At 40.6% G+C, this 16,701-nt stretch overlaps 1 protein-coding gene across 1 annotated transcript; it reads right to left on the minus strand.

Annotated features, from left to right (window-relative positions):
* Positions 1-1,486: 1,486 nt before the first annotated feature.
* Positions 1,487-9,584, minus strand: LOC120752207 (sulfotransferase 6B1-like). Its single transcript, XM_040062961.2, has 6 exons — positions 9,440-9,584; positions 8,441-8,625; positions 7,259-7,385; positions 4,947-5,041; positions 3,753-3,939; positions 1,487-1,646 (listed from the first exon to the last, which is right to left on the minus strand). The coding sequence occupies exons 1-6, from the start codon at positions 9,582-9,584 to the stop codon at positions 1,528-1,530; spliced, it is 858 nt and encodes a 285-aa protein (XP_039918895.1). The 3' UTR covers positions 1,487-1,527.
* Between the last annotated feature and the right edge of the window lie 7,117 nt (positions 9,585-16,701).

Genomic DNA, 16,701 nt, shown 5'->3' on the forward strand with positions numbered 1-16,701 from the left:
CTGCTTACAGCAGTCTTAGCGCAGCTAAACACGTTCGCAAAACTCATTTCCCCAAGGACCCTCTGGCTTTTTTTCCCCTTACTCAAAGGGCCACAAAAAAATAAGTAAGTAAAATGTTCAATTATTTTCATTAGCCCTTCTCTTGCCACATTTTATTAGTAGAAGAACGACACCTGAAAGGAGGGCAACAGTGGCATTTGGGGGGAAGAGTGAATGATTCTAATGTCAGAAGGGCAAAGTAACACATCAAATGGTTATTTGCATAGAGCAGGGCATCATCTCCCTAAGGTTGTGTTGAACTGTAAATGGCAAAGGACTGCACACAGCCTTTTCTCCCGCTCTCCTCAGCACCATAACTTGTGTCCTTGTGCAGCTGCAAAATCAGGTGCTGATGCCAGCTTGCACAAAGCAGGTATGAAATGAAAGGGCTTCCTGCAAGTGTGAAGTGTGTGGCTGGAGGGAGATTAGTGTTGATGAAATAAGGCTGTACCTCAGAAACAACACACCCAGAGGAGGAGTTTCCCTCACACACAAGAAACTATGTTCTGCCTTGGAACTCTGTGGTTGGGTAGAACAGCCCCTGGGATGTGGACACAGACAGCTGATTCTTGGAAAATCAGTTTTATCAGGGCAGAGTAAATAAATAAGTGCTGTTTGGATTAAGCTGTCTCTGAGTTGTGGTTTGGTTCTGTTGCTCAAGGAGTGGGAAGTAAAATAGTTCCTATCAAAACACTGGAAACAGGTATTTTTTCAAGAAGAAAATCAAATGGAAAATAAACACATTTACAGTTGCCCAACATATGGTGCTGATATTTATTTGGATTTGTATCAGTTGCATTTAAAACACAAAGACTCTCTGGTCCCTAATCCAGAAATAAGTTACATCAAAGAACTATGTACTCTTAAAAAAAAAAAAAAAAAAAAAAAAAAAAAAAAAAAAAAAAAAAAAAAAAAAAAAAAAAAAAAAAAAAACCCCACACAAAAACAACCAAAAAGCATTTTTGTAAATGAACTTCAGATCTTCAAATGCTGCAGTTTTCAACTTAATAATCAATAACAATGTCCAGTAAGAGATGCTCTTCTTAATCATGCTGTATCACAGAAAGAGCAAGTCTGGCATCAAATTTTTGGTCATTTTCTTTTGATGTGTTTTTAGATTCCTTATATATTCAGTTTCTTGCAAGCTTGTTTTTTGTTTTTCTCTTTATATTACCTTGGGTAAAATTCCTAATTCACGTTTAAGAAGTCTATTGATATCCCCTTGGAGCAAAGAAAATAAATAAATGATGAAGCAGATTTGGTTGTCAATGGGTCTGACACCTGACCCTATGAAACCATGCATACCTGCCCTCTGAGAACTGAGTTCAGCTCTGGCGCTGTGTCAGAGCTTTCCTGCTCTCAAAAACCCCATGTTTACAATCCTTCTGATTGGAAGCACCTATAAACTGATGGGAGCACCCATTTATAGCTTCCCATCAGTTGGTCTGTTCATGTTCTTTGATAACTGGATATTGTTCTTCACATGACTCAGAATTCATAGACAAAATTATCTGCCATCTTGCTGAGTTTCATTTTCTCATTGAATATCTCCTGAAACCTAATATTCTGCTTTGGAGTGAAGTAGTTCTTCCAATCACCAACAGCACCTAGGAAGGCAGAAACAGAAAGAACAGTGAAGTGAGCAATATGTGGAGCAGAAAATAATTTAAAAACCAGCCTGGTTTTGTTAAGGTTGCAGTTGGCACAGATAATAATATATTCTTAACCACAGTCACCGTGGTGGGTCAGGATCAGAATTGTTCTGCTGCAACTCTGGTGGAAAGAGCTGGATCATCATCCATGAAGGCTGAACCCTCATACTCAGAGTTTATTAGTGCCAACAACACAAGTGGTAGAGGAAGAACAGCAGCTTTCCAAGGCGGAATTACAGCTCCCGGTCATCTGGGCAGAGGGACATCCTGCCATGCCTTAGTTGAATGTAGTTAAAGGTCTCTCCCTGAGTTTTTTCATAGTCAGTAGAAGAAATTACAGAATCACAGACTGGTTTGGGTTGGAAAGAGCCGTAAATATTATCTGGTTCCAACCCTCCTGCCAGAGCAGGGACACCTTCCACTATCCCAGGTTGCTCAGAACCCCATCCAGCCTGGTCTTGGACACTTCCAGGGATGGGGCAGCCACAATTTCTCTGGGTAACCTCTGCCAGGGCCTCACCACCCTCACAGGGATCAATTTCTTCCTACATCCAATATAAATCTCCTCTCTGTCAGTGTGAAGCCATTGCCCCTTGTCCTATCACACCAGGTCCCTGTAAAGAGACTCTCTACTACATGGTCTTGTAAACAGTCCAAAAAAAATCATAGATTCATAAAACAGTTTGGGTGGGAAGGGACCTTTACAGGTAATTTAATTGTAGTCACCGTCTCAAATTATTAAATGAGTGGTAGCCCAAAAGCCACTGACAAAAGAAGATTCCCTGAAAAGGAACTTAGAATGGCCTGACAAATGAATCCCACACTGACGCCTGCTCCTAATCTCTGGGAATTTTTATGGATAAGATGTCCAGCAATGTAAATGGGCAGTTAAATACTTCTGGGTGGCCATGGACACTGGTGATCCGAAAAGTGCTTCAACTGTTATCCAGTTCAAACAAAAAGGAAATTGTTCTTTAAACGGATGCATTTTTATGAGCCAATGCTTACAGTTTCCACCCATGAGCACGCTCTAAAGATCCCACAACCCAAACCTGTCTAAAGTAGCATTCAGTCACAAAGGATAGGAAAAGAGAGCCTGAAGTGTAATATATAGGTGTAAATCTTCTATAAACTGGCTGAAAAGTCTGGGATTTGCATAGGAACTACACTTTGAAGTGAAAATGTTGGAATTTTTCAGACTTTTCATCATATCTTTGTCAAAGTTCAGTGGCTTAAAAAATGCATCTCGTTTTTATGTTTCTTTTTTGTTGGCAGATTGTATGTTGTCATTTGTTTTCTGCTGACTGGTAAAACCATCGTGAATTAACGGAAGGTAACAATTTCTCCGTTTATTAACTAAAACAACTCTTAAACTGTCAATTGTTGTTCAAAAATTAACTAAGTCAAAATAATCAAAATCCATGCAAAAATGGTGGGTTTGAATTACTTGTTATCCAAACCTGTGGAAGCTTCTGAAATGCCAGGAGCAAGAAAACAGGGTATTTTAAAATCACATCTGAGCTAAGAACTGTGAAAATTTTTCCAGGATCTGGAAGCTACTCATGACCATTCTTTTGTTGTTGCTGTTGTTGTCGTTGTTGTTGTTGTCAGCATATTCCTGCCTCAGGAATATTTCAGTAAGATAAGGGGTGATAAGAGCAGTCTCATTCAGAAGGCATGTGTCTGGCTCCTTCTTATTCTAGTCAACTAAGTGACCTTGGCAGGTGGATATCAGAGAGACATGTTGTAAAACATTGAGGTGGTCAACTTTTAGATAAAAAAAAGACAGATAAAGAGTAATTCTGGGTGAACCTTTCCTTCTGGCTCAACAGCTATCACGGAGTAATATTAGTCAGGCTGCAGTTCAGGCTGCTCTGTGCTTCTCTAGTACAATTCTGAATTTACCGCCAGAGGAGTTAGGAAGAAATTTTTAGGAGGGCTTCAGATTGAAGAATCCTGTCATCACTTCCCAGGGCTGACCCAGGCTCCAGGAAAGACCTGCACTGCGGTCTTTGTCTGGATTTCCACTCCTTCTGCTGTGTTAGGCCCAAAGGAATTTACCTTTTCGGAAAATCAGCTTCCTGTTGGATGTCAGAGCACACACGGTGTGACTGGGATCACTGTTCTCCTTCTCTGTGTCATTCTTCATCTCTGAGAAAGAGGACTTCTTGCAGATGTCCTGGATATCGTTGTCACTGACGTTTAAACTCAAGAACAAAGTAATTTCCTTTACGACCTTAGGGAGATCCTGAGGTACAAGAAAAATACAGTTTTTATGTTTATGATTACCAGACTTTTAGCTAATTTGAAAATGATCCCTTTTAGTACATAATGAATTTGTCGCACATTTATTTGCTTTCAGGCAAAGCTAAATATGTCATTGAATTGTGCAAATGACAGGTACAGCAAACCTGATTCTCCTCTTAGCCGTACTCACAGAAATTAATAAATACAGAGTATGTCATATCACACACAGTCACATTGTCAATTTTACCTCCCAGTTTAAATAAAATGTCCTCCCGTCTCTCAGAATTATTTCCCTGGAAATAGAGGAATACTCAAACCCAGCTCCAAGTAGCTTATTTCGTTGGACATGCTCTATCTAGAGATCTAGCAAGTGACTCAGCATCCAAAATGGTTTGTTTATATTTCTAGTAGTGGACTTTTTTTTTCCTTGAAAAATGAACAAAGCTATTTTCATGGAGACACTAGAAAGTGATTTCTATTCACCTAAAAATTCATCCTCTGAAAGGCGAGGTATGTTGATATTTTACTTTTTCTTTTTCAAGAATAGCAAAGTTTTTCCCACCCCCTCCAGCCTCTAATTTTCTTTTTTATTGGGAACACAAGTCTCAAATATGAGTAGTTCTGTTGTCTTACATCACTTTTTGAAAATTTCACCTGAAATGTCAGAGATAGCAAAATGTGTGGATGTTTCAGTAGATGTCCTTGGCTGGTCTTTCCATAGCACAAAAAAAAGAGGAACTTAAAATTCTGCCTGAGCATGAGGAAAATTGTCTAATATGTCCCATTCCTGCATCTAAGAAATGCAACTCTCACAAGATGGGATATTTCTATAACTAGTATAGTCAGAATTATTTAATACAAAATGCCATACAATTGAAAAATATGCCCAAAGATACATATTTGAATTTTCCTTCTTTCTCCTTTTTCATTGTAACTTCCTCTTTGATGTTTTAATGATGCTAATTTACAAGTAAGGCCTTCTGCACCAAGAGCAGAGATCATATTTACCTTCTTCATGTCTTCATAGAACAAAAAGAGGATGTTTTTTTCATCTTCGTGTTCTGCCCAGCTTAGGAAATGATCAAACCAGGATCCACAGACAACTGAAAGGAAAACCCATGTAAAAGAGATTCAGATAAACTTTATTCAGAAATAATTATAATGCTACCTCACACATTTAAGGGAATGATCCCTTCATAGTATGCATCCTGTATTCCTCTAAAAGAGAGGCCGTTCTTTGTGCCAAGTGACACAAATTTACACAAGTAACTTCCAAAGAGGTTTCCATTCTTGTTGGAATTTGTTTTCATAGCAGATACTATTCTGAGATAGGATTCTGTAGTGGAAGCAGGCTCCAGATCTAAGGAAAGGCCAATAATGAAGTAAAATGTACCAGCCTAACAAGGTGTGAACATCTCACAGATGACTGACTGCATGTCTGTGGTCACAGAGATACAATCACCTCAGCAGGAGATGAAACGAGCAGTCTGGTAAATGGAGCACACGGTTCTTACCTTTCTTTTATCCCAGCAGAAGGGAATCTGTATCATTTTTAAATGCAGAAGAAGAGTTACTTAAAGAACTCACGCAAATGCCTCATTCAGCCAGTGACACAGATAAAAGGGGTTGTAGCTGATTTGTTTTGTCTGAATGCCCCGTTTGCTGAACCATGGGAACACAGCTAAATTTCAGCTTTCTTTTAAAAACCAAAATTCTGACCTCTCCATTTCAAAGGGGAGATGAAAACCTCTTGCAGGGCAATGAGAAGAGGCCTGAACAGAGAAAGCTTAGCCAGCATTCTCCAGAACTGTGACTCTGCTTTGTAACCACTGCCACCACCAGAAAATTCTAATCTAGTAAAGCGCGTCATTTTGGTCACAAACTGTGAGTTGTAATTAAGTATAACACATAATTAATAGCTGTAATTAAGCTGAATGCTCCAGCCTGTAGCCCTCTCCAGCACATAAAGCAGTTTTCAAGTGCAAGGCATGTGCGCTCCACAGTGTGCAATTAAACCCTGCTCCCCTGGCCAGCTACTCTGGGGATGTGGCCAGTAGTAGCACGGTCCTGGTGGCTTCAGGAGAGCCTTGGAGATGCCAGGGAATTCATTACAGTTGTCCTTGTATGTCCTAACCCTTGTTTTGAACAGATATTAACTCTGCAAGAGTACTGAAGGACTTGGATCAAGCAGCACGACCTTGAAATGTTTTTACTAGGAGCAAAAATTACTACCTTTCCCTCCACATCACCTCTTACCTAAATTTCTCTTGTGAACCAACATAGTTATCTATTTATGTCACACATAAGCACTTGGAAAATAGAAGGTAGCTAATAATTTATGGGGAAATATGAGATGCTTTTAAAATTTAATCCTTGAATCACAGAATGCTTCAGATTGGAAGGGATCTTAAAGACCATTTAGTTCCAGCCCCCCTGCCATGGGCAGGGACATCTTCCACCAGAGCAAGTTGCTCAGAGCCCCATCTAGCCCGGCCTTGAATAGAATATTCTTTCCCTTTTTTCACTATTGTTCAGAGTTGATACTAAACAAGCCAAGATCCTGCAAATCACTGAAGCATGTGCCTTAGGGCTGCTCTGGAATACCAGATCTGAGCCAAAGCCTGGAGGAGGGCAATAAACAAATTGACTCCTGGAGCTCCGATGGGAGCCTGCGATGACTGCAGTGGCACTCTTCTTTCGGAGTTTTCAAGGTGATCAATCATTATTACTGTTATCACCACTGTGGTGACACACATCTTCAAAGGAGTAATAAAACACTAAAAAGGGGAGCGGGCAACATGAACAAGGTCCTGTTGCCAGCTGCTGTCCCACCACTCCTAAAAAATCTCCCTCTTGTCCTTGCTCTTTGGACCCCATTTCTGAGACAACACATCAGGGGGAGTGTGTGTAGAAGGGCTTCAGTGACACGTCCAGGTTCCTTTGTTGGGCTGTCTCCCAGCCTGGAGAAGACACCAGACCTGCAGTCACAGCTGTCCCTGCAGCCGGGTGACAGTCTCCTCACATGCTGTCACCAGCCACGGCTCTGCTCGCCCAGGGCAGCAAAGAGCAGCAAAAACCTGCGAGGAGCCGTGCTGGGATGATGCAGCTGCTTCTCAGAATGACTCCTTGCAGAGTCCTAAACAAACTCCTTGCCGACCTAAACAAGAGCATCCTATTATTTGCTCTTGTTTAGGTCGGCATTAGGATTTATCCTCACCAACCCCATGTGAATAAGGCATTTTCACACAGTTCAAATTTCTTAAGTCTTTCTGTTCATAATAAACTAACATGAGCTGCAAAGAGAAAACATTTATCCTTACCATTGCCTTTTAAGAACAGGTCAAAGAAAGCAGTCCAGGTGTCTACAGTGGGAAGGTTTGGGTTATCTCTGTAGTAATGAAACATGGAAACTGCAGTGTCTTTTGGATTTCTGCTGATGTAGATCATCTGTAAATGAAGAAAATGTAGTTGTTAATGATAATATCCTCCCTTTATTTTAAAGGAGTTCTGTGTGTAAATAGGGCATTGTCATAGGCAGTTTGCAGTGTCAAACCCCTTTCCTTTAGGATTTCTCCTTTGATGACCATGACATTAAATTAGAAATGTATTTATCTGTTTTTAGTAAGGAGTCCATAGTGATTAGTAAACAATTCCATGTGGACAGAGGTGTGTTTGCCCCAGCTAAGTAACGTTTATGTTATATGAAAGAGCCTGTATTATGTTTAACCTTGAGTCAGTACATTATCACGTATATCTCACATATGAAAGCATTTACTAATTAACATTCAAAGGACAGCTGCAAAACATAAATTTTGGCCTTTCATTCAAATCAGCTTTGTCCCAAAAGTCTGGATCTGAGTGATCCTGAAATTTTTGACTTTGATTATAGAATCTGAGACTCACAGCTTATTTCTTAAAGATCTCCCACGGGAAGAATTAGCATAGCAAGAACTGGTTTAGTAGGTGTCCCTGCCCACGGGATGGTGGTTGGAACAAGATGATCTTTAAGGTCTCTTCCAATCCAGGTGATTCTGTGTTTCTATAAACTCAAAACTGTGCTCTGAATCTGCCTCTCACATTTCATTTCTCCTCTGTTTGCCCAATACCTTTATGGGCTCCTCTGAAGAGGGTCAGAGTACCTTTAATCTCAGAGCAGCCTGTAAGTAATCAAGATTTTCTGAGACAGTAGGTAATGGGGTCATGAGAACACCCCCATTACTAATGATGGATTTCTGATTGAAAGATGCTGATGTCCTATTTTGTGTGGTGCCCAGTGTAGAAAAAACCCCATGGGAGCAATGGGGTAGGAGCAGGACCCAGTCCCTAGTCTAAGTCTCTGCTCATGTGTCTTCCACTGCTGGTCAGCTGTGTCTCCAAAATTCACAGCAAAACATTTCTAAAGATTGTGAGTCATTCAAAAATTACTAAGGATCAACAGAACAAAAGAGATTCCTAGTAGACTTTCTACATATTTTACAGCTTTGATACAATTTTTGCCTTACCTTGCATTTCTTATTCTTAAAATTTGGAGGCAACATGTTGTAGTCTAAGTGTGTTGGGATGATTCTCTTGGACGAGAGTTTATTCAGCTCCTCCAGCTGGGAAATGTCTCCAAGTTCAATGGGAGATGTTAATGTGACTTGAGTCGTGTAAAGCTTTGTTATAACTCCTGCAAGCCAGTGAGTGCCTACAGAAGAGTAATTTTAAGAAAACAAACAAACAAACAAACAAAAAGACCCACAAAAAATTATTGTTAGTGTGAAACATGTATTTTTCATATGGAAACACCTTGCTAGTGAACATGTTATATTTCTAATCCTCCAGATTCAAGAAACTTTACATGACTAAATTATCCCATTGGCTCCAAATATATAAACACTGAAAAGAATTAGGGCTGTACCTGAATTACAATGTAGTTCTGAGGGAAGCGTTAATATTGGTACCAAAACCATCCCATTAGACAAACTGCTGTCAGCTGAGAGGTGGCTTTACTGTTTTTATAATTTACTTTAGAATAACCTGTTTGGGTTGGGTTTTTTTCCTTACAATAACTTGGGTCTGTATATTTGTGAAAGTACTGATTGAGCTCCCCCTAGGTATGTGCTCCTCTGTGCAAGAGAGGTGGGTAAAGAGAGGATAAGAAATTAATAAATCTACAGCCAAGAGCCACACAAATAACTTCATACAGTTCTTGACTTGCTCATAATTGAATGTAGAAAGTCCTCAAGAAAATCTTTCAAGTACAGACTTTGCTTACAGGTAAGGAATATTTGCTTGCTTTCCAAACAAACACCTGAGATTGTTTTCAATTACAAAATCAGAATGTAGAGAAATGACCCATATTTCTTGTAATATGAACATTTACTGACAGAATAATATATTCACATACTTAAATATCCTTTCCTCTTTCCTTCACATAGACATTTCTCAAGTAGTTTAAGCAGAGAACATGAAACACAAAATCAGACTTCTTGCAATTAACATTGAAAACTAGAACTTACCAGATTTGGGATAGGAAACCAAAAGGACATCATCTTCTCTAGCATCAAAAGTATCCAAGGATTTTAAAAGTTCTGGAGAAGACCTGGTGGTAAAGGTAATCCCCTTGAATGTGTGTAAGAGCTCTGCCTCGCCGGAGCTGGACATGGTTGCTTAAGTCTTGGGTTCCTGCAAATCAGATAACAGGGATAGGAGGAAGATTTAAAAGTCACTTCTTAGTCAGGTGCCTCGAAGTGACAAACTGAGACTGAGCAGCCCAAACCTCATGCTTATATACTTTGCCACCATGACCTATCAGTTATTGATTTTTTTTTTTTTTTCAGGTGGTTGATAAAGGCAACTGAAATATTAGAGCTAATTTAATAAATAACTGAAATGCTGAGTCATGAAAAATGCATCCCAGTTGTCATTTATTGGCTCTCCAGATAAAGAAATGAGGTAATGGTCAAAATGCAATTGTGAAAAATAATGAGAATGAACAGTACATGGTGCCTTAAAATATGCTTAGTATGATTATCTTGTAAGTTATACTTTATTGGGAACTATTCTTACCTTCCAAGGAAAAAGCTGCACCTTAAAATAATTTTGATTATTAGAGAAACAATATCTTATGTGAATGACATTTTTTTTGTTGTTTCATTTTATCAACTGTACAACAGGTTGAAACTTCAAAAGTGCAAATTGATTCAAAGTGCTTGAATCTTGTGATGTTAAGGAATCAGTGTTTTGAAGATTTTCTGATTTCAGTCTGAGGAATCTTAAAAACAGAGACACTTAGAGGCTCAATAATTTTTTAAGATGTTATATGTCTCCATAAGAACAGTATTAGCAACAAAAATCCCCAAATGAAAATAGATATTTAGATAGATGTATTCTATAGATATTTAACACTTCTTTTAATCCAGTGTGTTTCGTGACTAGAAGTGGCTAAAGATTCTTAAATCTTTCCACAGAATCTGCAGATTTATCAATACAAAAGCCACTTTCAGGAAAGAGCCAGTTCTGTTTAATTTCTGTTTAATTAATCTGTTTAATTTGAATCTGTGGAAATTATTATTAATATTTTTCAAACAAAAAGCTTCACTTTTGCTTCAGTCATGTGAATGTATCACAGTAAAATAAATAGCTCAGTTATGAACCAAAATATTTTAGAATGTTTAGGATTTTCAATTTTCCTTTCACCGGTCACAAAATTATTTATTCTTTTTTTTTTTTTTTTTTTTTTACATTCTTTTCTTCAAAAATCCAGTGTCTTCACTATTCCTATCGAAAGACTCCTCCAACATACTCACCTGAGGCCTCTCAATATCTTCAACTCAAAAACCTCCTTGGAAATCTTGGTTTAAAATGAAGCAATGCTTCGGGAATTTTCCAGCTTTAGCAATGTTCTTTTTTTATCATAAATAACAACTTGGGTTCAGTCAGAGGAGCTGATTCCCAGATGTACTCCCACAAGCCCTGGAGAGAAGTTAATAAATAGACATATCCTTCCAATAAACACCTGAGCAGCCAGGATTGCTCACCAGTAGTAAGGACACTTACCAGCTTCTGTGCTTGCTTTTTTTTCTAATCTTTCCAGAAAAGCCAGCTATGTAAAATTGATTTCCACCCCCCGCCACCCTTTCCTTTCTCAGCCTCAATGAGAAGTGATCTTCTCACAGGTCAAGTTGTCCTTAAATAATTATCACCTGCAAAACATGGCCTGTGTCATCAGTAAACTTGGGAATTCCATTCATGCAGGGCCAGGTGGGGTTGAAAATCATGGAAAATATGCTCTGGAAAGATGTTCCCTATTGCTAAGGATGAGAGGTGATGGAGAATCTCTCCAGGGCGTCAGTGAGGGTACAAGAAACACTTGGATACTGGTGCTCAGGTAGGAATTAGGGAATCTGTCAGAGGAGCTCAATATTTTCCTCCTGCCCTTGGGCAGAACACATAAGCCACTGCTTCATACTCAAAAATCTACCTCAGTCAGCAGATTTCACTTTGGTCATTCAGGTATATAAACTATGTCCAAAGACATAAAAAACCCCCTGTTCCTGTGGGTTTTTTTGAAGGTGCATATTAATCTGAACACAGAGCTTTCCAAGGCTGATTTTGCGAGTCATCATTCCAGTTACAGGCATGTAGCACAAGCTAGTAAAACTTTACTGCCTTGACCTGGCACAAGTAATCTCATTGTAAAATGTTTTGCATATTTACCACGCTTATTATCTTTCATTTCCTCCTGAGTTCCTTCTACGTTTTGAATGAGGGCATTTGCCTCATCTGACGACTTGGGCCTGACTTAATCATTCACAACAGGAATTGCTAAGGCGTAATACAGTAGCCAGAAAAATCCCAGTTCTTTTAGCTCGTTTCTGTGGCTTTTTGTAGTAGCTTATCTTTTAAGCGTGTGCAATGGCAATCCAGGAGAAATGAAACTGAAATTTGTCCTCCCCAAATACTGCCTATACTTGGAAAATAAAGGCCTATCCCTGCAAGGGAACAGTATCCTGAATTGCAACAACTTAAGGAACAAGAGGATATTCGGCACCTTGCAGGAAAAAGCTATTATTAAAACCATTCTAAGTACGTTGCCATAAAATACATTATTATAGCTACATTATACAAAGAGGTTTAAAGAAGACTGTGCCAAACCTCCATCCAAGTTGGATTTTCTTCTTTATCCGTGTGTATATGTGTGTGTATGTGTGTAAACATGTATATATAGACACACCAGGACTGCAGTACCTATTGCCTGATCTCTGCACCAGGCTCTGAAGAGCTCTTCCCAGTGCCAAGTTCTCCTTGTCCTGGTCTCTGCAATCCATACTGATGGAGTGCACACCTTACCAGCAGGTGTCACAGGTATTTACTTGCTGGGGAGCAGTGCCAAACTTGGATTTTGGGGTTTCTTCATTATTTGAGCCAAATGTAGTTGGGCAGCTGGACACTGCTTCAGTCCAGCTCCTCCTGTCTCCATGTCTGATTTACCTTCTCCCATCTATAACCTTGTGGGGTGAGAAATTTCTTTTTTAATGACTTTAAATTTCACCTGTTCTGTTCCTGCCTCTGCCCTGCAAGCTCCAATTCAGACTCACCATCCTCTTCTCTGCTTGACAGAAGGCAGTGCCATGTACATCTCCTTCAGCTGAAGATCTCTCAGCTGAGGCCAGTCTGTTCCCCTCCAAAGTGCTCTCAGGCAGCACGTACTAAAAAGATATTATGTGTGATATTGTGGAAATATGCAGGCAAAGCCATGTGTTGTTTGCACAGGCGAAAATTTGGGTGTACATCCACAGGGTTCTGAGTGATTTTAGCTAGCACCAGGTTCCTCCTTTTTTTTGAAATGTCCTAAAGCTGTGAAATATTTCGGTATTGTGGCAATGAATGGAGTGGTAAAACTGATGTGGCCAAGATCTGAAATGCCTCCAGTTCATCATTGTTCCAGGTCTGATGAACCCACATGTCCCTAAATGACAAAGGATTCAACTTGACCTGATGCACCTGGGAGTAGAATTTCCCATGAAGGGTTTCAGTGATATCCCTGTTTATTTTAATGTTACAAATGAAGCACCTTGTCCAAATTTAGGGCCAACGGCTATTTAATAGAGACAGCCTGCAAAACGTTGGATGCAGCACGAGTGCTCGAACCGTTTGGGAAGTTAGGACACCTCAGTGTCTGGATGCTGAGAATTTAGGAACCTCACCCTGGGGGCTTCTGTGTAGTTCTAAAGAAACTCAGTGGCGGGATGGGTGTAGGGCTGCCCACAACACATCAAAACTCTGCCTTTAGTGTGCTCTGAGCTGGTCCCAGCTATCAGGAAGTGTGACTTAGCCAAGGCTGCTTTACCCGAATGGGCTGTACTGGATCCCTGTACACTTCCAGCAGCAGTTCTCTTCCTGGTAAAGCTTCCGTGCAGCATCTGAGCACTCTCAGGGAAGCCTCCCCTCATTAACTTATAGCTCAGCACTAATCAAGAGCTATGAGTTGACAACTCTGATTTCAGAAGTCTCTGACTTCGCTGGCACTGCTATCTGAGGCAGCTGTGCCTGTGCCCAGCTCTAGAGGAAGTCAGCCCTGTGTGCTGAGTCATGTTGCGTTTATGGCGTGGCAGATAACAAAATTCCCTGACCTCCCTCCATCCCTCTTAGCCAAGTCATCGCCTGAGGATGTCTTGTGCCACATCCACAGCTGATACAGCTAACCAGAGCTAATGACAGCAGTGCCACCGCTGCCAGCACAGCGCTGCCCTGGCAGAGGTGACAGGCCAGTGCCACCGCTCAGGTCACAGCTCTCTCTCCAGCTCCCGCCCTGCAGCTGCACACGATAACAGCTCGGGGGCATGAACACGCACAGAATGAGGACGGGGAGGGGAGGCAGGGGGACAAGTGGGCAGAGAGGAAAATCAAACAGGGATTTTAAACCTTCGTTGGTCTAAAAATGTGATGCTGTGCGCATGCAGGTGGGCTCAGCCAAGTAAGCCCTCTCCCTTGTCTGTCAGGGTGGGGATGCCTAGGGGAATTCCTGCGAATCCAAGGAAAGAGGACAGGCCATGGAGGCCTGATTTATTTTCTGCTTATCTTCTTTGGCCTGTTGGCACAGGAATTAATTATAAAAATTAATGAGTCACCCCGCTGTTGCTGGTGCACGAGCACTTCAAGTGGGCCTAGGAGCTTCATTGGTGGCTTGAAATGCTTTCAACTTGTTTTAATTTGTCAGAGTAACTGGACAGAAATATTTTGAAGCACATATGCAATATTAGGCTAAAGTATCCTGTGGGGAGCCAGAAAAATTCCAGAAAAAAAAAAGCCTTTTGATGTGTGCGTTTTTCAGAGATCTACAACATGTGGAGCATCACTGAACACAGAAAAAAGTCTGATGGCAAATGCTATCCTGTTGGTCCACACACTGCCTTTAAATCCAACATCCAGCTGGACACAGCTACATCTTAAGATTATCCCTGATTTCAAGGTTCTTTAAGGTCTCTCAGTCACAAGTTATTAGACATGAGCTGTAAAATGTTACAGGGAAATCAGGAGATGACAGAGAGGAGCTGGGAAGCACCAGGAAGAAATCTGACTCCTTCCCAGCACCAGTGCAGCTCAATCTTGCCCAAAACAGATAGTAACTCCTGAACAGACAATTTAATTCCAAAGTCCAAAGGGAAGTTATTTGGCTGTTATTTATAACAACTTTTTGTGATCTGTGATGGGAACAGCAAGAAAAACCCAGGCCAGATCCAGAACAGATAAGTGAAACACAAGTTACGTGTCAATTCTCTGCCTTTGTGTCATTCAGTGCCTGGGTAATATTCTGCAAAGTTTATATTTCTTCTCTCTTGTTAGGGTTGGGGTTTCTTTAGCACGTTCTTGTGTTACATGAACTCTTTAGGCATAGATGTCTCATGCAGGAAAGAGAATTCCTCCTGGGCACTTGTCCTCTCTGGCAGAGTTGGGATGTAGCTCAGAACAAGGAGAGAACAAATCTGGATTCTCTGCCACACCGTATTTTAGTCTTAATATTGGACAGTGGGAAAAAAAAAAAATCTTTTTGTGGTTCTAAAGGAAGCTTTCAAAACAGATGTTGTACAGCTGTCCAACCCTTTTCCTGGGATGGAGCACAGCTCAGAACTCCTCCCATCACTGGACATAGCATTTTGGTTTAGACTAAAAGGTACAAATGGCTCCATAGTTCCTGTAGTCGAACTACAAGTCTAACACACTGTAATTTCATCCAGTTGCACGTGATCAGATATCAACAGCCTGTTGCACGCAGCTGTATTTTCCATCTAGTCATGTTTGAAGTCTTCATTCAAAAGCACAGGGAAGTCACTTGGGCCATTCCTTTCCTGGTAGCTAATTATTGTCAGTTATACTCTGTGTCTCACTGCTGATTTAGAAAAGAGATTTTTTCCAAATGGGAACAGCCATGAATCAACCTACCTTGTTTTTTTCTATGCCTTTCTGGGAGGTGCTGAAATATAAATGGCTTTAAAACCATCATTCATCTTACCTGGATTTTCCATGCACACTATCATCCTAAGAGAAAGTATTACAAGATTTACAACACACAGCGCAGGAGACTCAATGGGTCCCAGTTCTTTGGAATTTATTTCCACCATAACTCTTTCTCCTGGTTTGGGACAAATTTGGGAGAAAACCCCTGTATAGGATCCCTCTAAGGAAGCAAACCCAAGTGGCTCTTCCCTCTAACTGGTCCAGTAAAAAAAAAACTTCTTTGGAGAAAAGTGGAAAAAACTATTTTACTAAACAAATGAAGTGCATACAAGTATAAAGAATGAATAATATGAAACAATAAAACTTTTCCTGAAGTGAGATGGCAAATTGAGAAAGTTCTTGCTGTGGGTGTAGCTCGGCTCTCTCTCAGTTTCTCTTCAGTTTTAGTTCTTCTGGCGCTGCTGGAAAATGCCGAGGTCCAGGCCCCGGTGGGCCGCAGGTGCAGCCCCCAGTGCTCCCCTGGGTTTTTTCAGTCCAGAGCAGGCTTAAACAGTTCCAAGAAAAAGGAAAAAAAACTAGTCCAGGGAACGTCTCTGCGCTAGCTAGCTGAAACTAACTAAAAGCAAAAAGATCTCTGTCTTGCAGTCTCTCCAAGCCTCCGCCGAACACCCCGTCCGCAGAAGAATGTGGAGGCGTCAGGCAGTTTTCTCAAAACAAACTCCGAGCTTCTCCTTGCTCTTAGAACCAGTCTTAAAGGCACAGGACTCAATATACAGCACAAACAGAACAGACGATTGGGGATACAAGCATCATAAAGTTACCCTAGGACATTCCACCCCTTATCCCCATATCATCAATTTACTAATACAAATATATACTCCAGCTTTACTCACACATACATCTATATAAAAACCAATATGCAATATACAGCTACATACAGTGCAGTACTATTCAGCACACAGCGATAATTACACACGGTTTTCACCTAACAATCAAATCTCCCTGGGGTACACATCGTGTGGTTCTATTTTTTTGCATTACTCACCATGTGCAGCTTGGTTTTTGAGCAAAGACAATCCTACGGATGGGATCCTCTGTACTTGAAGCAGAATTGATCCAAACTGTTTTTTCTAACAAACGTTTTATATGTACTACTGGGACTTTTTTTCTATTTACTGTATGTAGGGACTTAGACTGGGCAGGGCTTGTTCTGTTGGTGGAACTTCGGGTGTTAACTAACCAGGTGGCTTTTGCTAGATGCTGCTCTTAGTTTTTGAATGATCTCCTACTCAGTGCTTTCAGGGTGGTTTTTAGCAGTCTG

The sequence above is a fragment of the Hirundo rustica genome, chromosome 4 (assembly GCF_015227805.2).
Source record: "Hirundo rustica isolate bHirRus1 chromosome 4, bHirRus1.pri.v3, whole genome shotgun sequence".
NCBI classification, from domain to species: domain Eukaryota; kingdom Metazoa; phylum Chordata; class Aves; order Passeriformes; family Hirundinidae; genus Hirundo; species Hirundo rustica.